This window comes from Podarcis raffonei, chromosome 3 (assembly GCF_027172205.1).
Source record: "Podarcis raffonei isolate rPodRaf1 chromosome 3, rPodRaf1.pri, whole genome shotgun sequence".
Taxonomy (NCBI): Eukaryota; Metazoa; Chordata; class Lepidosauria; order Squamata; family Lacertidae; genus Podarcis; species Podarcis raffonei.
The window spans coordinates 65776138-65800415 of record NC_070604.1 but is presented as its reverse complement, the minus strand read 5'-3'; the positions used below and the strand labels follow the sequence as shown (position 1 = coordinate 65800415).

The 24278-nt window shown below is 39.2% G+C and overlaps 1 protein-coding gene across 8 annotated transcripts in view; it reads right to left on the bottom strand.

Moving 5' to 3' along the window:
* Window positions 1–24278, bottom strand: part of UTRN (utrophin) — a 316563-nt gene that overhangs the window by 62867 nt on the left and 229418 nt on the right. For all 8 annotated transcript variants that reach the window (XM_053382087.1, XM_053382090.1, XM_053382092.1 and 5 more), the window contains 5 exons: window positions 19018–19147; window positions 12819–13087; window positions 10691–10837; window positions 8500–8578; window positions 7311–7371 (listed from right to left, as the gene is read on the bottom strand). In XM_053382087.1, coding sequence (XP_053238062.1) covers window positions 7311–7371; window positions 8500–8578; window positions 10691–10837; window positions 12819–13087; window positions 19018–19147 — 686 coding nt within the window. The remainder of the gene's footprint in view (window positions 1–7310; window positions 7372–8499; window positions 8579–10690; window positions 10838–12818; window positions 13088–19017; window positions 19148–24278) is intronic.

Sequence of the window (24278 nt, the reverse complement as noted above, 5' to 3'; positions counted from 1 at the left end):
GTATTAACTAGAGTGAACACCAAAGCAAGACAGGAAGCAAGTCGGAAGCAGGTAGAAGCCCTGTTTGTTATGAAAGCTGCTTTGCAAACTGATAGAGACTCCACTTGGAATACTGGGGACAGATCTGCTTGCTACTCCTCAAAGAGGATATTATATTGCAAAGCTGGAAAAAAGTTTAGAAGAGGGTAACCGAAACGATCAAGAGGCTGGAGCCAACCTACCTATAAAGAGAGCTGATAGCTGTTGCAGCAGGTTCTTTCAAGTGGCAGGATTGTACTTTTTCTCCTCATCAAGTTTTTTAAATGGTTTTAAGTTGTTTTGATTCAGTGTTGTTTTTAACATGGTAACTTATTTTTTTGATATTGATAACTGACTGGTGCGTTTTTAACCTGCCTGTTTTAAATTCATGTTGTGAATGGCCATGGTAAAAGCAGGATATAAATTCACAAATCGTTTAGGGAAAAGGCAGGTAAGGAGAGGACACAATCAGAGGCGCGTTAAATTCCGCATGGTGTGTATAAGGCGATCCCTCTTACGCCATAGTCCCCTATCTTGCAGAAACCTATAAAAGCAAACTATCCCAGGAAATTAAATAGCAGCCACAGCGACCCTGGATCTGGCAAATGCCAAGACGTTATGAACCTTCCTTAGAGGTTTTTAAACACAGGTTGGGTGGATGCTTTAGCTGAGATTCTGGCATTGCAGGGGGGGTTGCACTAGATGACCCTTCCAACACTTTGATTCTATGAATGCTTCTTGAATTTGGGCATTTAAAAATCATTTTATAATTTGATTGTCTTAGCTTTATTAAATGTCAGGATTTATTTTTCCCAATTTCTGTGATCCCAATATTTTACCTATACACAGAATGATTAAACAACAGGATTCTAATGACATTATATTCCACATTTGTTTGCAATACAACCAGTGAAAAATACACTCAAATTAATACTTCCTGAAAAAATATATATTATTTTTTCATTCAGGCAACCATTTGTCCAGATGGATCATGTCTATTACAAACAGCAATAGATCAGTGAATTCTTTGTGGCTCTGCACACACAAATGTTTCCATTTCTCCTTATTAGTCTGAACAACCCTGTGGGTCTATTTTTCATCAAAAACTTTTCAACTTTCCTTAAAAGCCTCTATATTTGGCAGATGAAAAACTAGCTTTTTCTTCTCAGCCCCCACCTCCTTACACTGCCCACTGATGTCTACAGCAATAAATGAAGCACTCAAATGACAGAAGCAAAAAGCATTATTGTGGAACATGAGGGAAAGATTAAAAAATGGGGCTGGGAGAAAACATATAAAGGCAAGTCACAACAGCCAGCTCTGAAGAGGATGGCTCAGTTTGCCTTGTGGAAATAAATGGCATTTAGTTGTAGAAAGGATTCTAGGCCTTTTACTCTTCTACACACCCAATAATGTACCTGCAATGAATTATGTAAAGCTAATCAGAATCAGTACATGGCTGTACTGCATAACTTAAGATACTGATTCATGTTTTCAACACATTTGGATGTTTTTGGCAAGTACTGAGAGACAAAGGCAGTGTTTGAAATGTGAGCAAATGAAGATGCCCGGGTGCTGAAATGGCACCTGAAGTCTCCACCATCTGGAGGTGCTTGCTTGGGGTTCCTTGGATCTTGACTGTTTCCACACACTAGCAACACACCCATAGGATTCTATCCATTATATTTTATCTGCACAATCAGAGTGAATTTCAGGAACCAAAAAGTTCTATTGAAAAATATGACTTTTGAGCCGTCTGGCCCCAAAATGGAACATAGGCATTCCATTTTGCCAACTGCAACCCTGGTTTAAGGAGCCATTTGGTGCCTAGCTTATATATCTGAGTTTCTAACACTGGCCAGAGGTGGAGCTGGAAAGAGAAGACATACATCCCTGGGTATGTCCTGCAATATTAAGCATCAAGTGAGGCTAATACAAATACAATATTTTATTAATATTATTAATTATTTTACAACCACCGCTACTACTTATTAGATTTGTTAGTCGCTTGCTACCCAAAGGTCTCCAAACAATTTAGAACACATTTAAAATGTAAACATAAATACATTATATTATTAACAGATTCCTGCAAAACACCTGCAGTGTATGTATACATACATCTTCCCATAACTACTGCGGCTTTTGGATATTTTCAGTTAGTAAATATTGTGGAACTTGGGTTTATGTACAAAAGAAACCTGTAAGAACTTAAGAAGACAAAGCATAGCACACAGTTCACAGAGGGATTTGCACTGGCTGCCAATATATATTTGAGCTAATTATAAGTTTTAAAGTACGTGGTAGGTGAACACATTATGGAAGGAAGATGTTCTTTTGACACAGCAAATATTCTGTTGTCTGTACACGTAAATGCCTGATGACCACTGGCAGTGGGGAAGAGACAGAGTAAGCACAGTTTCACTTGTAAAATAGATGGCTTTAAATCATTTTGACACTTTCCTCTCTTAAAAATCCATTGCAGACTTTAACACACACAGAGACCAAAATAAATACATCAAGCTAGTTAAGATTGCACGATGTACTTTTTTATAATTTTACCACAGTGTAGTGAGCAGCATTCAGAAAAATAAAGCAGATGTGCTAGATACTGTGCAATTGATCTATCTGTTGAATTGCTTGCAATAAGCAAGTAATTCCACATTGACCAGTGCTAAATTGCCAGAAAGGTTCTTTCCCCAGAACCTCACCATTCAGCTGACATCACTGGTGACCTCAACTGCTGGGAGGAGTTTAATCCTGTTGCCCCAATGAGCAAGAACTGTCTTCAAGCCCTTTGAAAAGCACTCTCTGAATCAGCTCTGCACTTCTCCTTTTAGAAGGTGGGCAGTGGTGTTGGAGAAAGATGAAAGAAGCCTCCTGCCCCATGTCACCCACCCACGTAGAGGGGAAGTGTGGTGCTGTGTCAAATAGTGCTATGCAAAGTGCTTCAAGACAACCCTACACTCCCGTTTGAGCATCTGGAGGCTGAAAAGGAGAATGGAAGCTGTTTGCAAAAGCACTCTTTGAAACAGCTATTCCCACCTCTGCTGTAAACATTGAGAAGGAAGAAAATGCAGCTTCCTATACCATCACAGGCGGCCCAAAGGCTATTCATGCTACCTCATGCCTGCAATTTACATAACAAAGAGAGCATACACTGATTGTATCCATGCAATTAATGTCATGTCCAGATTGACCTTAAAAGCTTTTTCTATGGGACAGTTAATAATAAAAAAGGAAGAGCGGGGAAATGATAAACTATTGGCATTTCACTAGCTCTTGAAAATGCAAGCATTCCTCTGTTCTTCTGACTTGAACCTCAGATCTAATTGTTTTAATTGCTATTTTAATGGGCTTGCTTTATTGTACATTTTAATTGTGGGTTTTTTAATGTTTAATGAAATTGTTTTATTGAACATTTTAATTATGCATGGATATCTTTTGATAGTTGGTTTTATACTTAGGAGCCATTTGGGCAAGTAAACAGTAAATAAATCAATAGTAACAACAAGAAAGGACTGGGAAGGAAGTACCTGAGGGAACCGAGGGTAATGAAGGACTGGGACAGAATAAAGGAAGAGCCAAGGAAGGATAGGGGGAGAGCCAGAAAGTGACTGGAAGAAATGGGAGCCATGAGGCCTTAAGTTGCCATGCCTAGACTCTTATTGGGAAATTCAGCCAAGAATGGCTTCTGCTATAGTACTGTGAACTGGCAAATGAAGCCCAAGAAACAGTAGGTAGTGACAGTGAGTCTGAATTTCACATACAGTATTTATTCGAACTAACCTCCCATTTTTGGCTGCAAGGTTTTAGTCCTATGGATTTGTGTGACAACAGAGCTGTTAATAGTATATATATAGCATAATTGTTTCTTAAAATACCTCCTAGTCACCCTAAAACAATTTTTAAAAATGTTTTAGGTTGAGGTGAAAACAAGATAGCACAGACTGTCCTCCAGGGCAGCCACATTTATCGTCTAGCTGAAGTTATACTTAGATCACCTCTAAGCTGCCCTCTAGAGATCAGCCCAAGGTGCACTTTGGAAAAATCATTCAGATAATTGAGTAATAAACTAATCTGTACATCATCCCCAGAGCTAACATTGCAGATATCCACTGCTCCTGCTATTAAGCATGGGCTCGTTTCTGCCCAGGCCGCACGGTGAAGCGAGTTGTGTATTGGTTATGAAAAATCGACAATGGCTTGGCCTCTCCATAGTCTGCACAGCCAATACAGCCCACTCTGCGTCAATATTGCAGCACGAAGGGGTGGAAGCAGGCTAAGCAAGACCTGAGGCATCACCACCTCAGTGGTGCAAGTCATATATATGAGAGTGTGGGCTCACAATTCCTGTCAAAAAATAATCTGACACTCTTGCCCTTTATCTGAACATTGTTTGCTCACTCATGAATTTACAGAACACATTTGAGTGCTAAACTGTATCCACATGATGGAGCTGGGAACAAATTTGCATTTGTTTCCTTCATTGACCTTTAGCCATTTTTTCCATCTTTATCACAACACTTCCACAGGTTCTCTTTCAACTGGCCTGTTCTCTGTTTACCAGTGGTTTGCCTTGGCAGTGGATATGCATAGTGTCAACAACTGTCAACACTCTGGTTAATGGGCAGGGCTCACCTGCAAACTTCAAGGTTCTTCTGCACCAGGGACTTTTTGAGCCTGGAATTATTTGACAACTGAAGGATGAAAACAATACCCCCAAGTGGATGTTTAAGGCTAGAGAAGTCTTACAAAATTCTCCTTACTCAAGTCTCTCCCCCCCCCCCCCCAATTTAGAGTTTTGAATTACCTGTTTTTGCAGTGCAATCAAATGGAATCAATTTATTAGCAGTCTGCCATTCTTTGTGTTATAATTACTGAACTCAAGATTGCTATGCTAGAGCACATGGTTCAAAAACATCCAAGATAAACCTGAAATTACAGATGGAGAAAGCCAGGAGGGCGGAATGCAGCCTGGGGTATCTTGTACATACAAGATACATGTATGTCTGCCTGGAGCCACTTTGCTTTGTACAATCCTGTTGTTTAGGCTGTAGCAGCCCTGACCCTAAAGGGATGATTTCCTGGATACTGATATATGTTTAATAAAGTAGTGGCTAATTTTCAACCCAGCTCTGCCCTGCAAGCAAAAAAGATAATCACTGCACTCTTGCTGAATCGGGCTTGTAATAAAGACTAATCCGTTTGATTAAATATATTATTGATGGCATTGTTATTTCTCCTCTGCCCTCTAGGCTAGCTCAGAAAAAAGGATACAGGCACAATATAAAAACTAAACTTTCCAGCTTCCTAGGAGAAGAAAGGGTAAATGAAAACACTTTCATGGTTTGTCAACTCTCCCTGTTGTATATAAAGGATCTGACAAACATGAGCAACAAACATAGCAAGGGATGATGGTACTTTCATTTGCAAATCAATCCAGAAGTGGTCTTGCACTTCGGGGCATAAATAAGTTGCAAACTGGCAACCAGGTGGTATATGGGGGAAATGATATTTCAAAAGCAGCTTCGTCTATTAACTTGCATTGATTAACTACAAATGCACTAAGGTCTGGCACTCATGGGGACTGGTAAGGCAGAACTGTAGGTGCAGCAAGAGCCAATGGCAAGCAGAGCGAACTAATTCTGGTTTTGTCCCTATCCTCCTCCTTACTGCACTCCCACTGAGACTAAGTGGGAAGCTGACAATCAGTGGCTGTTGTAAGGTGTGGACTGGCAGAATGCAGACTGAGATTGGTAGGGAAATGTTCCATTTGTCCTAACAGGCCAGTCTCCACTGAAACCTCAAAGAGAATCAATGGGCTCACACTCCCCCAATTATTTCCAAAAAGATCATCTTTCATATCAATCAAGACTGATGTAGTCCCATGACTAGGCATGAACCAAGACTGGAAAGGACCCGGATATATTCCTTCTGATGCCTTCAGAAACAACAAAAGCATGGAATGTAGCGGTTTATGATATGGTAGTATAACAGCTTCTTTGGAATAGCTTTTATCAAACTGATGAATAAGCACAGAATGATTCATTTGTAAACACAGAGATGATCATTACTGGGGCGGGGGGTGGAGAGAGATTCAGTTTTATTAATGCTAGTCATTTAAATAAAGAAATGAAAAAAAGCAAACCACTAGGCTAATCTGCAGAGCATTCTACTCACTAAAAGATGGGATGGTATTCAACCATGTTTTATTCAGATTATATTGACTTAAATTAATGAACATGACTAAGTTAGGTCCATTAATTTCTGTGGGTCAACTCTGAGTAAGTGGAATACAGCCCATGGTCTTTTAGAGTATGTGTATAAAACCAAAAAAAATCTGCCTACCAATTAATTTATAATTGGCATTCCCTACTTGTAGTCCAAACTCTTGCTTATCCTTTCCACTTTTATCCCAACGAGTTGATGAAGAGTTTAAGTCTTAAAACAAGAAGCCCAATATACATACAAGTGAGCCATAATTTTGCCCTAAGGACATGGTTGAGCACCATTAAAAAAACTCCCAGTAATTTCAACTGGAGAAGCTTCAGCATTTAAATCATTTGCCCTTTGAAAGCAATGGGTAACTCTGGTAGGTCATGCCTATATTTCTCATATATTACTTCCAGCATTGTTTCAGTTTACAATACTTTCCAGATATAACAGCCAATTCCAGAGAAATCACAGTAAAAGTAAATATAAGAGCATGTAACAGACTTCATACTATTTTAAACTAACTCTACATAAAATGTGTGGGAGTGTGTATATTTTAATTGCCAAAGGGATGGAAATCCACACATAGGATGGTAAGGGTTCATTCAGTATTCGCAGCTTGACAGGAAATACAAATGACATATCTCAAAGTTTAATTAAAAGAAGACTTTCAAATATGCTTAAATAGACAGCTTACCCTGAAAATTTGATTTTATAATTTAAACCCTGAATTCAGGCACAGCAAATTTCAAAAACACATTTCTAATATCATGCACTGATGGTACCCTTTACTTAATGGCACTTCTGATGTGACCAAGTAAGTGTATAATATAAATATCCATGGAACAAAGTAAGTAAGACTGCAGTATTGTTTTCTATTCATGTTAAGCACTGATACTGAAAAGGAAGACAAAGCCTGTCAAAACACATATACAAATTCAGCTAGTGAGACTAATTATGGCAGCATTTCTACATGATCCCCCCAGCTTGAGGAAAGGCAGCTGAGGATTAATGGAGCTTTCAAAGATCCTGTGAATTTTCCTCTAAGACAATTATAGCAGGAGCAAAGGCCAACTTACTTGATGTAGTATGGAACTTTGTTATGTGAAACTGATCTCTGCCACGGTAGCTGAACAGAGGCTGTAGAAAAGAAAAGAAATGGGGTAATTATGACGAAAAGAAATAATTTATAGTTAAGTTTTACAATTAAGCTCAGTCATAAGAAAGCACTGAATATGAATTCCAGGACCTGGGAGTGAAGATCCACCTCTACCTTCTAGACAGACTTCTGGGAATACCACACCTAGAACGAAGCTCTACTCTCTATTCCACCCATCCAAAGCCACAACAGCTTTTTCAGTGGTCAGCACGGACAGTTGCAGCAGCAACTCAGAGGCATACCACCTCTGATACTAGAGGTGATACATAGCCATCAGCAGCAGCAGCCGTTGATGGCTTTATCCTTTACAGATTTGTCTAACCACCTTTGAAAGCCATTCAAGTTGGTGGTCATTACTACTATTTGGTGGTAGCAAATATCATAGGTTAACTATGTACTGTGTGAAGAAGTACTTTGTTCAGCATGTTCTGAATCTTACAACATTCAGTCTCTCTGGATGACTCTGGATTCTAGTATTATGGGAGAGGGAGAAGCACTTTTCTCTAACCGTGTTTTCCCGTGTATAATTTTATACACCACTATCATGCCCCCCCTCCTTACTTGAATTTTTTTCTAAACTAATACTAAGCTAGAATGTCCTTTTACTCGTAAGGGAGTTTCTGCAGACCGTCAACCACTTGTTTCCCTTGTCTATCTCTACATTATCCTTATTAAAATGAGGCAATCAGAGCTGCTGTTCTCTAATGTCTTTGCCCCAGAGAATGCTCAATGGCAAGCCATCTATTTGTTCTGTATTTTTCTCTTGTCAAGTTATTAGAAATGCTGGATTCCAGATGCTGTAGATAGGTTTAATTGCTGAAAAATGATGAAAGCTACTTCCTCCACCCCTTCCAAATATCTAAATTTGTGTGTAAACTTGCATTGTACCTATCTAGGAATCCAATCCTGCTTAGACACTACTTTCTGAACTTCGTATGAATAGCAGCCTTGAGGTCATATACACAAATGACTTCACTGTTCAGGTGAAAATAAGAGATCTTTGAATGCCAAGTACCACATTTATCTACTCCTGGAATGTCCCTCAATCTCCTTTTACATCCTCCAGTATAAGAACACACTATCAAGCAGATTCTTTTACTAACACTTACTGGATAGAAAATTTTGAGATGTGGGTCCACAGTTCCAGTGTGCTTCCTGTAGCAGTTTAAGGCGATCCTCTACAGATATCTGCATGTACAAACATATACAAGGAAAACCATTAATTTCAAGTGATCATACATTCTTAACAGCCATTCTAACAGCCAGCATTGCAAACAATGGTTTACAAACAGTTTTAGCAAATAGACTTTAGATGTACTGCAGATGTGTTTACTCTGCCCATTTGCATCTGTTCTCTTGTTTTTAATGTTTAAATACAAATGAATAATGATCTTTCTGTAAGCAATGCAAATCAATAAATAAGATTTTCACAGTGACTAATACTGTCTCCACTGAAATTTTTTGCTTCTCTCTCCTCTTCTCTTGTCTAAATATCTGTAGTCAGCAGGCCTAATTTTGATTCTATTGATCTTACAGCTGCCTTTACAAGGAACCACTTTGGAGCATGCTGTTTTGCTGGTTGACAGGATGGGCAGATATCCTCCTGGTTTACTAATTAAACTGCACTTGCACATCCAGCAGGAGTCTGACTGCTTAGTCAAATCTCCGTAAGGCATAAAAAGCATTCCAAACACAAATTACATTGCAAGAAACAGAGATGCATCAGAAATGTTAATAATTTCATCTCACAGGACACACTGTTTCTCAGCAGACTACATCTAAACCCAGCAGGTCGCAGATGTCAAAGATAGGGGGGCATTTTTCTCCACTTTCAAACATTTCACACTTCCAACTTTTTCTTCTTCTCAGGTTGAAATAGGGTCTTGACGCAGAAAAGGAAGCAAATAGAAATACGCAAAACTCTTGGTACAAGTTTGAATGGAGTACAGAAGAGTAATTTTCTTTTAATATGAAATTCCCACTAGATGTTCTTCCACAAGTTTCAGACAATTAAGGCAATAGGAATTTAATGGAAGCTTTTTGGTTTCCTGGAACATTCAAAGGCAGAAATGAATCCATTCGAAGTCTGAAATCAATAGTGCAATGTGGAATGACTGCCCCCCAGGCCAATCAAGACCTTGCTAAGCCATCTAGCATTGCAAAAGTAGAAAAAAACAACAACACTTCTTTACTGGGCTAGATAGATCACATTGCACCCTGCCTCATATGTTCCTAGGTCTCCAGGGTAGCATGGGAATGGTGACATTATTGCTCTCTGGGAGATATATGAGCATGTGAAATATGTTTAGCATGATCTGTAAATGTCATCAGGTTATACTATACCCACCTTATGCTGCTTCCAGAATATGCCTAGAACCTGCCCCAAATTTGAGGTCCATTTTCCCCGACTGCTTCACTACAAGTTCTGTAGCTATAAAATACCAACTTTAGTCTGTCACACCCTTCTTTTCCTTGCCTGCTGCTGAACCTGGAGAATGGCAGCCTGTTGAGGAACTGAAGGGTAGACCCAGCTAGCTCTGCCCATGAAGAGCAACCGTAAGAATGATAGCTGTTTCTAAGGGGAAGCCTATTGTTTGGGCAAAGGGTTGTGGTGACAGCTACATTTGTGGTGAGACCACAAATGCAACTCACAAATGTATAAAGTGAAATTGATGGGAACCGACGTTTGTCCAGACAGCTTTCCGGGTCATGTGGCCAGCAGGACTAAACTGATTCTGGTACAACGGAAGAATTACTTATATACACACAAACTTTCAAAAGTTGTTAATAGCCATGATTAATGGATATACAAGCCCAAAATATGTACACGTGTCTTTGGATATTAATTCCATCCCCTCCCTGCACTGAACTGCTGATATCAGCAGAAAAGAAAAGCTATCACTCATGAGAGAAAAGAAGAGACTCTTTCATTGCAATTTGTTACTAAAGCAGTCAAAATTAATGATAAATTGTACTGCAATAGAGAATAAGAATAATAAAGGGACACCCTCTCACTCTTAATCCATTGAAGAGAAGAACAGAATACTGGAATAACTCTAACAGTAATGGGTCATTTTTTAGAAGAGACAAAATACGTGCTTACAGAGTTTATTTGATTCTTACCAAAGGAGTGGAGGGGAGTCCAAGGCTCGGCAGAGCCTAAAATTATACTTATGATTTATGGATTTGTCATATTATGTGCAATCTTTATGTTGGATTTTGTATATGTTTATATATATATAGGTATAATATCAATAAAAATTTAACGGATAAAAAAAGAAGAAGAGAAGAACAGAATACCTGTAAAAGTTTCCAGCGCATATTGAGATCATCCAGCTGTCGCGATATCTTTAAGGATGGATGAAGGTCAAGCGGAGAGAATTGACTGGATAAATCATTAACTGCTTTAACTTTCAAGTTGATTGGTGCAATTTCTTCTCTAAAGGCCTAGAACAGGAAACATGTATGTACTCTCAACAAAACATGTTAAAAGACCAGAGTCAGACAGCACATGAAGCACCCTCAAGCACTTACTATTTATTCAAATTCAGCAATAAGCATCAGATTTCACTGCATTTCAGTTCATATGGGGCCCTTGCTGGCTTGGTGAACTGTACATTACCTCAGTAAATCATGAAAATTAAGCAATATGCTCATCAGCCAGGGCCTTTAATATTTCCAACTAATCAGCAAAAGTTTCTGACTTCTCACTGCTACTAGTCAGTCAATTATATCATTCATTTTTGTTTGGGTTTGCTAACAGGCTGACATAATGAAAACACAATAAGCTTATCCTTACCTTCCTTTATACAAATGCAATTAAGAAGAAACTAATTACCTCTTAAAGGCAGAAAGTGGTATTCACAAAACGAAGCTTTTGCAAACTGATTGGTTTCTATTAAAATGGGAATGGGGAAAGGGTGGGCATATTATGTTTAAAACAACAGAACAGAAAATATAAATCAAGTTTGATTATGTTCTGTGGGGATATAAATAAAGTTCCAGTGAATTTTGCTTAATCATTATTTGAAAGAAACACGAAGAGGGTGTTGTGTGTGTGATGCTAGGATACGTAGTGCGATTTATCTTTTTTTTAGATCATCCATGAATTGACAAACAATAAGCCTCTAAGTCCAGTACTAAAATACCCACTGACTTCAGAACCATTTCCTTAGATTTTGTGCCTTAGGCTTTTTATAGCCTAGGATTTGTAGAGTTGCTGCAGTATGATTTATGAACACCTAAGCTTGCATCGTGGAACATATTGGGAGTTCAAAAAACATTAACAGGAGCAGATTTATTTTGTTTCATGGCAGGCTAGCCATAAGGATTTTCCAGTTTGGGAAAATTATTACTGCACTTTTATACCACATTTTCCCTTCAAAATGAGAGTTTAAAAATATAAGCATGTAGGATTTTTGCTCTTCATAAGTTATTTTTGCCTCCCTCTGATCATGTTAACCTTCCCAGCCACCCAATCTATACCATCTTCCCACCACAGTGCTGCTACTTCACTAAAATAAAATGAAATAAAATGTGTGTGTGCTAGGGGTGTACTTCTATAGCCATCTTTGTAACTGGATGCTCAAGTGGCCTCAGCGGTTAGGTGTGCCTATTTTTACTATGGCTAATTCACCAGGTTCAATAATTCCTGAATTGAGGTAGCCTTCCCAGACTGATCTACAACCTGGTAACCTTATGTCTGGATTACTACAATGCACTCTGTTTTGTACCTTTGAACCTTGAAAATGGTTCGCTAGTTGCAACAGCTGCAGAATGTTTGATTCCCCATGATCTGCACTCACTGTCTCTTTGCTTCCAAGCCCAATTCAAGGTCCTGTCATTGACTTTTAAAGCCGTAAATCCTCAAGGCCAAAATACTTGGTAGGCTTCAGTGTGCCAGTCTGACCCCTGAGATCACTGGAGGGACCTTTTGAGATTCGTGGTGCTGGGAGTAGTGGCCCAAGGAGTAGTGACCTGGTTGAGGGTCTTCTTGGTTGTGGCCCTCAACTCCAATTTTATCAGCCACAGAAGACATGCTTTTTTGTTCTAGTCTTTGGGACTTTCTGGATTTGTTGCCAATTAGGCTCAGGAAAATTTGATTAGTAGAACAATCTATGGAATTGTTTACTTGCTGTTGTTTTTAGGTTCAAGATGATTTCATGGTTTTATTTTGCTTTGTGATTTGAAAATGTGCTTTATGAACTTCTCTAGGATTTTTGAATTTAGAACATTATATAACTGGAGTCAATAAGCAAATAAAGCATGTGTTCCCTGATAAAGTACACGAAAGAGATATTTATACATATTTTGCTATCTTGGAACATTAATTCAGAGCACAGCAATGGCTGGATGCATTGTTAGAGACAAAATTTCATTCACACATAGGCTCAATATGCATTACACTGAAGAATACGTTTGTGCTTACTGTTGTTTTATCAATGTGATCCTGTAATGAATCCATCAGTATATCTCCAACGGGTTTCCAACCATTTAGCACATTTTCTGCCTCTCTCAGGTCAGCATCTAGGTCATCCATAGAACACTGCAAGTCCTTCAGTTTCTCCAGCGCTTTGTCCACTTGCTTCTGCCAACTGCTGGCACAGGTATTTAGGCTTTCCCACTTCTCTTTCACTTCTGCAGACTGCTTACGCATAGCTTTGGCAATCTTCTGTGCTTTCTCTTCGGGGGTCAGCTCTGTAACAGAAGGCATTTCAAAGAATCAGATTGACATGGTATTGAAAGGATTTGCTGTTCTACACAAATGCACAGTATGCTTTTAACAAGGTGCCTATTAATGCTGATTATTACGCTTTGGTTTGCCGCTCACATCCTCTGTTCTGTGAGACCCAGTGTGTTTGCAGGTGGTCCTCAAGATAAGATCCAATTAAGTAGTAAAAATGTGCCGTATGTCTCTGAATTTCAGGCTTCCCACAGCATCAGATTGGCCACTGTAAGAACAGGATGCTGGAGTAGATGGGTCATTGGCCTGCAGACTCTTCTTATGTAAGGTATTTTTTAGAAACAAGCAATGTTCAAATGCCAGACAAATATGGAATCAAAACTCAACTACATTTGCACTCCAGGGAAGCTGAACAGGTAACAAGAGAAAAGCAAGTATATGGGGACCTAAGAGTAGTGTGTAATGTCTTGTGACAGTGTTAATATAATACTTAATGAAGTATAGTAAGTTGCTTATATGCCACCAGTAAGAAAAGAGTGGCTTTAATGATGCAGGCAGATCCCTCCAACAGGACATGCCATCTGTGATATTAACACAGCCCAGTAATTTAAAAAAATATCCATGTGTGATTGCAACTAAACACCAGAAAACTATAGCTGAGGCAGTACACCCCTAAATTCCACCTGCTAGAAAGCAACCATGTTTGCCTGTGGCTTCCCAGAAGTATCTGATTGGCCGCTGTTGGTAACATGATGCTGGACTAGACAGGTCTTCATTGGTCTGATCCAGCAGGGTATTTTCTATGTTGTTGTTGTAAATATTAATGTCTTCTTGTTTATCAACATATTAAACTGTTGCTTTGGATGTCGGTTGAGGACATGGGGCTGGGGGAACAGTCTGAAAGAAAGAACCAAACAAGAATCACAAGCGGCAATGTGGAAAAGGAAGACTGGCACCAGATGTGGGACCAGAAATTAAGTTTCTTATCCACTGTTAGTTTCCACTGCACATTAATTAAAAACAAGATTCTACAGATTGTTAGGGCACTTGAAGGGCAACTTTAATTCAGAGTTGCTGTGTAATGGCAAGTGCACTTTCAAATTGGATAAATTCAGGTCCCGAATGTATTACATTCATGCCTTCCTTTTCATTTTAGAAGAGAGCCTTAGAATTGCTTGTAAACTTGATTTTTAAAAAGACATTTACTGCAGAGCTGAAGGCTGACAAATGTACTTTTATGAGCTATAAAGATGCATGCAATCTATTCACTCAAGATATGACTGTATCTTACACATAAATATGCTTGGCATTCTGCTATCCCAACATGTGTTAATGAGCAACCTACCAATTCCAGGAAAGCTGAAGCCACATTCATAGTTACATTGACTGCTCAGAGTAAAAGTACTAATGAGAAGTTTGTTAGTAGTGACAGCTTTCTTTGCAGCAGCTTTTCGTCAGCTTGCCATGTAAGAAGCTGGTGTGATAACACACAACACCTTTGGCAAAAACCACTGCACACTGATTGCTGCCATTTTCTATTTATTTATCTAATGCATTTATTTACTGTAGTTTATCCTGCTTTTCAGACAATAATTGCCTTTCCAGTCACATCAGTTAAACAATAAAAATGAGAGACGGGCCCTTCCATCAGGGTTACAAATTAAAAAGGCATGACACAAGGAAAACAGAGTGCAGGGAAGAGGTATGAAGTTTGGCTTCAAAGTATTATACTACCTCTACTTCAGCAGATACTCGGGGAGTATGAAAAGCTCTCTGAATTATTCTACTAGCTTAAAGGAAAGGAAAACAAGTTAACTTTCTGCCCCAGTTGCAACAACATTATTTAAAGTTAACGTAGTTATAAAGGGTTTATTAAGCCTCTGTTCAACATGAGTTACAGTGGAGCTTCCAAAATGACAAGTCTAGTTTTAGGGAAAGTACTTTTAATGGCAGCCATTTAAAAAAGAATGGCTGAGAGAAAGGGGGGGTTAGACAACAGGCAAGCATGGATACAGTTTCAAGGTTGGGCTTAACGAGTTTGGTTTGTCTATAGCAGGCCTCACTAGATAGACACCCTAAAATAAACATCGTTACATAAACTAGGCTACTCTGTGCTGACTCAGTTGCTTTACACACTATCCTTTCCCACAAACGTGTGGCATTAAAATCCTTGTCCCTTTTACCTGCACTAACTTGTGCTTAATGGCCATGGCAGAAGGTATCAGACATAGCTGAAATACTAAGCCAACCCCTAGCAAAATGTGAATGTGGGTGTGTGACAGTAAAAAATGGAGTCACTTTGCTTGTCCCCTTGTTCTCCTGCTGCCATGCAGGAGTGTTGCAAAGTGTCATCCAAACCATGACTACTGGGTTTGTCTTGCTCCAAGCAAACCATAAGTGGTAAGCCAATAGCAACTCTTAATTGTTACTCTAGTTGCATAATACTTTGGCTTTATTTCCTTTGAAGGCAGTAAAGTTATTTCCACGCTAACTTTTCTACAGAAAATGAAATGTCACAAGTAAATAGGACTTGCATTCTCTGTGTTTTTTCTTAACCAATTCATCAGACCAAAAAATATTTACCTGGGCATGTTCAGAGTATCATACAGAGTTTAAGGGGGACTGTTAAAATCATAATTGGCTGAAACCGTTTGAGTGCCTTTGTCATCACCACAGTAAACTTTGCCTTTGCAGATCACATGCACAATATCAACACCTGGCTAATGATGGCTTCCACCTCTGTTCTTTAAGCCTGCAATATGTAGCCATGTCATGCTGCCTAATAAATAAAGTGCATTTGTGTAAATCACTTGCAACAAGTATTTCTTTTATGATTCAACTATGATTTATTGCATTTTTTGCCTTTGCAATTAAAAGGCAGAACAGATGGTGAATGCTTAATTTAGAATGACAGATCTATCAAAGTAACATTTGCAACTGCATAATTACTTGATATTACCAAGGGATCTCACCAATATTCACCAGTTTGCTTCTAAAATCTCTCTCTTTTTCACTTCATTAAAGTTTTTGGTTTGTTCAAAGCTCTTGCCAAATCAAGCTTTGGACTTCTGTTGCATCCTGCCATTATTAGGTAAAACAAAAAGGTGACGGGAAATATGTTTTCAAAGTCACCTCCATGTAGCAAGAAAGATATATGTATTACAAGACCATGCCAGCTAGGCACTGAATGTGTGCAGATACCCCAAGATACCTAGGAATATGCCTACACGTCTGGATGTAAAAAAAAAAAAGTGGTGAGAGGGGTTAGGACTAGTGATCAGACTCCAAGGATTAGGGAGGTCAATGAATGTGCCTGGTCTATGACATCCCTTCTGAATTAAAAACCTTGTACTTTATAATGAACCAGTAGTTCTGAAGGAGTCAATGTTAATAGTTCATGAGTATGAGACTCTATTAGGGACACGGGTGGCACTGTGGGTTAAACCACAGAACCTAGGACTTGCCGATCAGAAGGTTGGCGGTTCGAATCTGCACTCTTGTTGCTTGGTCCCTGCTCCTAACAACCTAGCAGTTTGAAAGCCCGTCAAAGTGCAAGTAGATAAATAGGTACCGCTCTGGCGGGAAGGTAAACGGTGTTTCCGTGCACTGCTCTGGTTCTCCAGAAGCAGCTTAGTCATGCTGGCCACATGACCTGGAAGCTGTCTGCAGACAAACGCCGGCTCCCTCAGCCAATAAAGCAAGATGAGCGCCACAACCCCAGAGTCGGCCACAACTGGACCTAATGGTCAGGGGTCCCTTTACCTATGAGACTCTATTAGTAACTACACTTCATCTACATGTAAAATTAATTCCAGTATTTGCCATGTTCTTTTGCACAACTGTTTACAGGACAGCTCCACTGCCAGAATTTCTGGCTAGAACATCTCTAGGTACAACTCACTGTTTGCAGTCCTTTCCCTTCTTACTTTATACTGATGATTCTGGAATAGTCTGACAAGCTTTGGGTCAAGTAAGAGGAACCTATACTGTGGACCATAGCCCTGCCAGTAGTGCCCCAGTTTCCATGACGGAAAGGGGGCGCACTGGTACTGTGTTAGAATGATAGCACAGAAATGATCCAAACTGCTGTGGTTCCTATACCACCAAAGAGCCAAATGTTCACCCAAAGGCTATCAATAGTTGGCCCAGGGATAAAAGAATGGCTGAGCCGCTACTTCTTCAACCATCCCTTCCTCCTGGATTCAAATATGCATGGTACATCTGGCCCTAGTTTTCCCAGCCTCTTGCAGTGGGGTCAACCACTAGCATCACTGCACAGCTCACATTTATCTAAGGGCCAAACATGGCCAAACATGGCCCACAGCATGACTTGAGCATGTCTAATGTTTACTCTCTCTAATTAATGGGAAGTTGGAAATCGGGATCAGAAATATGGCACACATGGACCAAGGGGTCATCCTCTCCCAATAAAGACTGTCTCAGAAGAGAATGTTGCACTGGCATCAAAGGGATTTCCCCTCCCAAATCCAAAACAAAGGAAATGGGAAATGCCCAAGGGTAGGATGGGGGGGGGGGGTTATGTGGTTTCTTAATGATGTGCAAAACTGAAAGCTCTGAAGCTTTTGGAATTGGTGCTTGTATCATTTGTTTGGTGTGTTTTTTTATAAATATGATTAAGTTGAAAGAAGCCAGGTGTTAATTAGCTACTAAAAACCCAGCTAGTCTTTAAATGAGGCAATTTACCACAGCAGTGCTCGCCAGCCTAATATACTCAACTACTGAATGAATATTACTGATTACCATCTTCTCATAATGCAGTGGTCTGAACAAATTTGAACTTGGAAAATATTTTTCATAATAATTCTCCCAATTTAGATCAGCTATATTATACATCTCATCAAAGCTACCTAATGTAGCATAGTATCCATCTGACTGTTCAAAACAGCTGGGGGACAGGATCCAGTAAAGGAGGCTGGCAAAGAACTAGCCTGGGGAAAATGTTCATTTGTTTTAATCAGCAAGCATTCATAATGGAAACCCGAAGTCAAATAGGAAGAAACTAGGAAAGGCGAAGTTGTGCACATAGTACAATTGCATAAAATTAAAATGTGTTTATGCAACAGATAGTTTCTTACAACACCAGTTGTTACCAATTAATAGAACAATAGAAAAGCAGGCCAGGAAAAGCCAACAAAGCTGTCATGAAATAAGATTATTATTATTTTTTACTTTCTGGCAAATAAATCTCTTGTAAGTGTGTTTAGGATTGCAGACTTCATGAACTAAAAGCAGTGTACCATAGTATGCATTTTGTTCCTGTTAATGTGCTCTAAAAACAGACCGAATTTATTATGTATTTTGAAAGTATAATATGCAATGTGAGCGAGTATCTGAATCCCCACTCTGGTTCTGTGTTTGATATGCATAGTTGTACTGCTATAAAACAAGGATGGGAATCTGGATAGATAGCAACTCCCATCATCCCTGACCACTGGCTGAAGCTGATGGGAATTGTGTCTCAGACATCTGAAGGGCCACATATCCCCATCCCTGATATGCACAGAACATATTCGTAAGGCTAGTAAAACTTAAAACAGAAAACAGTGCTCAAGGTAACATAATCATACCTGATCAGGAGCCTTCTGGGTAAAACATTTTGCAACTGTCATGACAATCAGAAAATTGTTTCTTATATAGCATGTTTCTACAGCGGTGTTACACCAAACTGCATTGCACCAGTAACAGCAATATACACAGTAACAGACAGTATCACTTGTAAAACTGCCCAATCTCTTGTCTTTGACAATTCACCAGCTATAATAATGTTCTCCAACTGTCAGGATTTATTCATTTATTTTATTTAAATGGTACTATTGTGGCGTTCCCTAGACCACACACAATTCATTTAAAGTTCTTTGGAGAACAATGAATATTCACCAGGGGAATCACATATTCAACAAAGAAGCTGGGTTTAAAAACTGACCTGACTTTGAGTGTACATTTTTTCTTGGTTCTTCGGGGCCTTCGATTGGTTGATCAGCGAGGAACACTCGTGCTTGGTCTACAGCATTCAAAATGGCTTGCTCTTTATCCTTCAACTCACGCCTTAGTGCCTTTCCAAAAGAAAAACAGTGGAGTCAATTTTGATCTAAGGCTGCAGTCAATGTACAGTACTGCAACTCTCCATTTTCATCTCTTTGACCTAACTTGGAGCTATGCTTAGAGGTTTTATTACAATCAAGCGGTATATAAATTTTCTTAAATAAAATAAATGGTTTGTTGCATTTATAATCTCTGTAAAATAACATTTATCCACCATGGATCCAGTCTTGTCATCATTTATCATCATTGGACGGGGGGGGGGGAGGCTGCTTTTCAATGCACACCTGCAGAGTTCTGCTTAATTAGAAAGCTCTGATCCTCAAACCTTGCCTTTTGTTTCATGGTTGGGGGAGGGGGAAATGTGATTTTCATTTTCCCCCTCCTCCTCCTCTTTTTTGGGTGTGTGTGTGTGTGTGTGCGTGTGTGTTCCTTTTCAATGTGCCCTCTACAGTTTTCTATATTCAGAAGTCACAAATGGAAAACACTGTCAGTATTTCAGATATGCGAGCAGTGAGCGTTTATTAATGTGCATTTATTAATACGCAAGTTTTCAGGCGGGGCTGTAAACAGACAGATCAGAAAGAAATGAAAAGGCAGACAATGATTCTGTAATTAAGTTATAACACTACTGTGCTAGCAACAGCTGTTTTGAAAATTAACATAGTTAATTAGGTAATTATCACTGTGTTGTGTTTTTCTTAATTTCATGTCTGATAGGAAGAGCAATTCAACAGTGGAGCAGATTCCGAGAGGTGGTGGACTCTCCTTTCTTGGAGGCTTCTAAACAGAGGTTGTATGGTTATCTGTCATGTATGATCTTCTGCTTCTTTGGCGATCACTTGTTGCCAAATAAGATTGTCTCCCATGAACATGGTCTTAACACTGAGTCCGTAAGTGACTGTGGAGGCCAATTCTAGATCCACACGTCCTTCCACAGTGGGGACACGGGTTTTTGGGTGGGAACTGATCAAAGTAAGGGTTTTCTAAACGTGCCTTCCTCTTAGCATGTTTTGTCCTGAGTTCGAGCGTCTTCAAAGTCCATGACACCTTTGGTAAAGGATGTTCTTCAATTGGGGTGCTTGCAGGCCAGTGTTCCCCAATTGTCAGTGTTTATACTACTTTTTTTTTTTTAGATTTGCCTTGAGAGAGTCTTTAAACCTCTTTCATTGTCCACCGGTATTTTGCTTTCCATTCTTGAGTTGGGAATAGAGTAGTTGGTTTGGAAGACAATAATGAGGCATCCGAACAACATGACCAGTCCAACGGAGTTGATGTTGAAGAATCATTGCTTCAACACTGGTGATCTTTGCTTCTTCAAGTACACTGGCATTAGTCTTCCCAAGTGATATGTATAATTTTTTGGAGCTGCCTACCTGGGCCAACAAGGGCCAACATTGATGCCACGATCCAGCATTGCCTGAGCTCTGCGAATGCAACTTTATCCCGATTGAAATGCAGAGTGTTTGAGGACCGGGACATTTGCAGGGAAACCAAAATGCTTGTTTACAAAGCTTTTGTACTACCAACCTTACTGTGTGCTTGTGAAACATAGACCACTTATAAACACCATCTCCTTGAAAGATTCCATCAATGTATGATCTAGTTTGCAAGGGATTGGGCTAGATGATCTTCATGGTGCCTTCCAACTCTATAATTCTAGGATTCTAGGATTTCCCTAAGACTTAACTGCTTACAAGTCCTCCTCACAAGGCTGTGTGTATATAACAAGGATAACACTGCATGCATCTAATAAAACAGACCAAAGTCCACAAAAGCATATGCCATAATAATTCAGTGGTCTTTAAGGCACCACAAGACTCACAGTACCTTGCTCCTTTTACTAAACTGGAGTAAGTTGAAAAGTATGCAGTGCAGCAATAACTAGAATGCAGTAATATTCCACACAGAAAAATACATCTTTAATATGTATGAAAATACATCTGATTTAAGCATCCTCTAACATGCCACTTTTATCATATTCAGAAGACAGTACTTGAATGAAAATCAAGACTTTAAAGGAAGATAAAAATAGGGCACAAAAATTCAAGAGCATGAAGAGGGTTGTAATAGTAATTTTTTATTATTTCATTAAAAATTTGATAACGCGCTTCAGAAGTACATCTTATTTTCCATAAGGGCAAATTGTAAGAGATAGAACTTTATGAGCAGGGACCTATCACATATTTATTTAAAAGTTATATATGAATATATATGTGCAGCATGGCCTCAAGCCCTCCTTAGTAGCTTGCCATGTCCTTTGATCTCTGGTTCAATGTTGCCAGGGCCAAGTAAATCCCTGTGGGGAACTGTCCCCAGATCTAGACTGGGCGATGAATTCTCCTGCTCAGTTTAGGCAGGGATGTATTTTGGATTTCCTCAATTACTCATTTTTCCGATCTTTAATTCAGTTTCCCATATTTCTGCATTAGCTTAGGTTTTTTTTAAGTCCTCATGAACACTTCTCAATGTTTAATCACAGACTTCTAATACACACATTTTTGTATGCAATCTTGCCTGATATATACATTTTTGCAAGCAATTTCCCTAATGTAATGCATTTTTAATGATTTTTTTACTAAAGTGGGCATTATAATGCACATTTGTCCCTAATATCTGCAGTTCTGACACATCTCTAGGATGCACAACTGCATCACAACATTTGGAGAAGTGAGGTTTTTGAATGAAAACTAACTGTTTCAGTTCCTCTATTGTTTCAGTAGGCGCAAATTAGGCAAGTTTACATAAAACAGGTCTCAATTTCTTCCCATCCCTAGTTCAGTGTCCGTTAGGGCAGCTGCTGGACTGGATGTAATAAGCAGAAAATTCTGCCCTCTTCATCATAGTGCATTTTTCTTCTCATTGGGTAAACAGCAACCCCGGTTCTAGAACAGTAGCTCTCCATTGCCACATGACTTACTGCTTCCTGGAAGCAGTTTGCAGCATGGAACAGAGGCCTATTTAGACAAAAATCCGAAATCCCACTAGGAATGCCTATTGTTGAACAGACAAATCCTAACATTTGACATTGTATTCCATTGCTCTTTTTTCTTCTAAATGTCAGAAAATGTCTGGTGAACAGTAGTATCTATTCTGTTGAATAAAAGGCATTCTTACCAGTTAGAAACACTTTGCTTTGTGAAATAAATGCATGCAATTATTTTACTTTATTTCTTTGCCCTGTAAGCTGTGGTACAAACTAAAATCAGGGAACAGAACTATAAACATTTATCCACAATTATGTGCTGTCTACTTTGGTCTGTTCTGTTCTCTCCCTAAAGTGAAACTGAGAAAAACATCACTTGCTTATTTTAACTGGAAAGATCATTAACGATACAGAGGTTCCCCATTCCTTCACTATACCAAGAAAACCCATGAAGGTGTTGCCTTCTCTCTGGAATATATTGGTGGAAATGTGGAATATCTTTTCCCCAAAGCTATTATTTCCTCAAAATGAGCTCCAACAAAATTCACTTTAGGACTGGGCTTGCATAATCTTTATGATGAACGCCTGTAGTATAGAACTTTTACCTTTTAAGTCAGAAATCACATTGCAACAACTCCCCCCCCAAAAAAAAATACATCCCCAAAGATGTATTGCACAGCACTATCAACCAAAAAAAACCCACATGTATTTTAAAAGAACTATCTCATTTGTAGCTTTATCAAACAATTTACACAGGCTTATGCTGTACAGGTAAGTCTGCTAAAGTTTTTTGATAGAGGAAGGCGAGGCCATTTTCAATTAGAAAACATGAGGATTTCTTAAAAACAGAACACATCATCTAAATCACTTTTATTAGGCACCAGTGAAGTAAAGGCACTTTTTATTTGAGCCTGAATCTGTTGGGTCTTTCACAGGTTTATGTCCCAATACCATCCACTGGTATTGAATTACCTTCTAATTATACTGAGACAGGTGTTGGAGAAATTTGTTTCTTTTATAGTTATGGGTGGAAATGGAAAGCTCTTGAGGTTGAAGCGACTGAGGAAAAACAGTTTTTATATGGCTTACAAGAAATCAAGAGACTTTGTTTTAATACAGATTCTGTGTTGTAACAAAAGAAACTTTATCTGGTAATACCAAGGCATTATATCAACTTGTGAACAGGAATCTGCCCTTTTTCTGGGGCAGATCATAAAATCACCTTGCAACTCTCCACAGGTCCTGCAAGACTGAGCTGTTCCGCCTGGCCTTCGGCTTAGACTCATTCTGACCCCTTATATGGGATTTGATATATAAATTTTCCCTTGGCTTTTGTGCTGGCCCATGGCTTGGGTCAATATCTGATGTTTCCTCCCTTTATGGTCTTGATTTATGGGCTACGACTAAAACAAGGCTGCATTTTAAGCTGTATTTTAAGCCGTATTTTAATTAACTGTTTGTTTGTTTGTTGTTTTTTCTATTACGTTTAATTGTAATTTATATTTGGTGTTAGCCGCCCTCAGCCCGGCCCTGGCCGGGGAGGATGGGGTATAAATAAAATGTTGTTGTTGTTGTTATAAAACAAAGGTGAATTTCAGCAACTGATCCACTTCAAAATAGTCTCAAGTATGAGCTCATGTATGTTGTGAGGATAAAAACTATGCACACAAATTTAAAACTTTGTCCCATGCATCCTCTGAGTGTTGCACTTCAAGCCCATTTTACTTTATTCATAAAATGCTGATTTTAGTAAATACTAGTTGGGCTACAGAAGGCATCAGAAGCCTTTTGGGAGCAATAGAAACTTTGAGAAAGTGCTGTGGGTACCAATCACAAAATGGCTACCAGGTACGCATGGCACGACAAAAAAATTATAGAGAGAATAAGGTCATTGCTGTTACCTCCTGGGCAATCTTATACTTCATGTAGGAAGTCAGCTATGGCCTGCTTGTCCAGATTGTGGAGATCACACAATACTGATTACCCACACACAAAAAACCCCCACAATGCTGCTGCTGTTTAGTAACAGGAAGTATTGACCAGTATCAGAGAAAACATACAAGATAACCACATCATGCTCACTCCCTCTTTTGCACAATGAGACCAAAGACACATGCATCTCTCTCGCACACACTTTTACACTTCCACAGCCACACGCCCTCTTTCTCTGCCCAAATGTATCTGTCCCCCCTCTCTCTCACAAACCACCCATACAGACC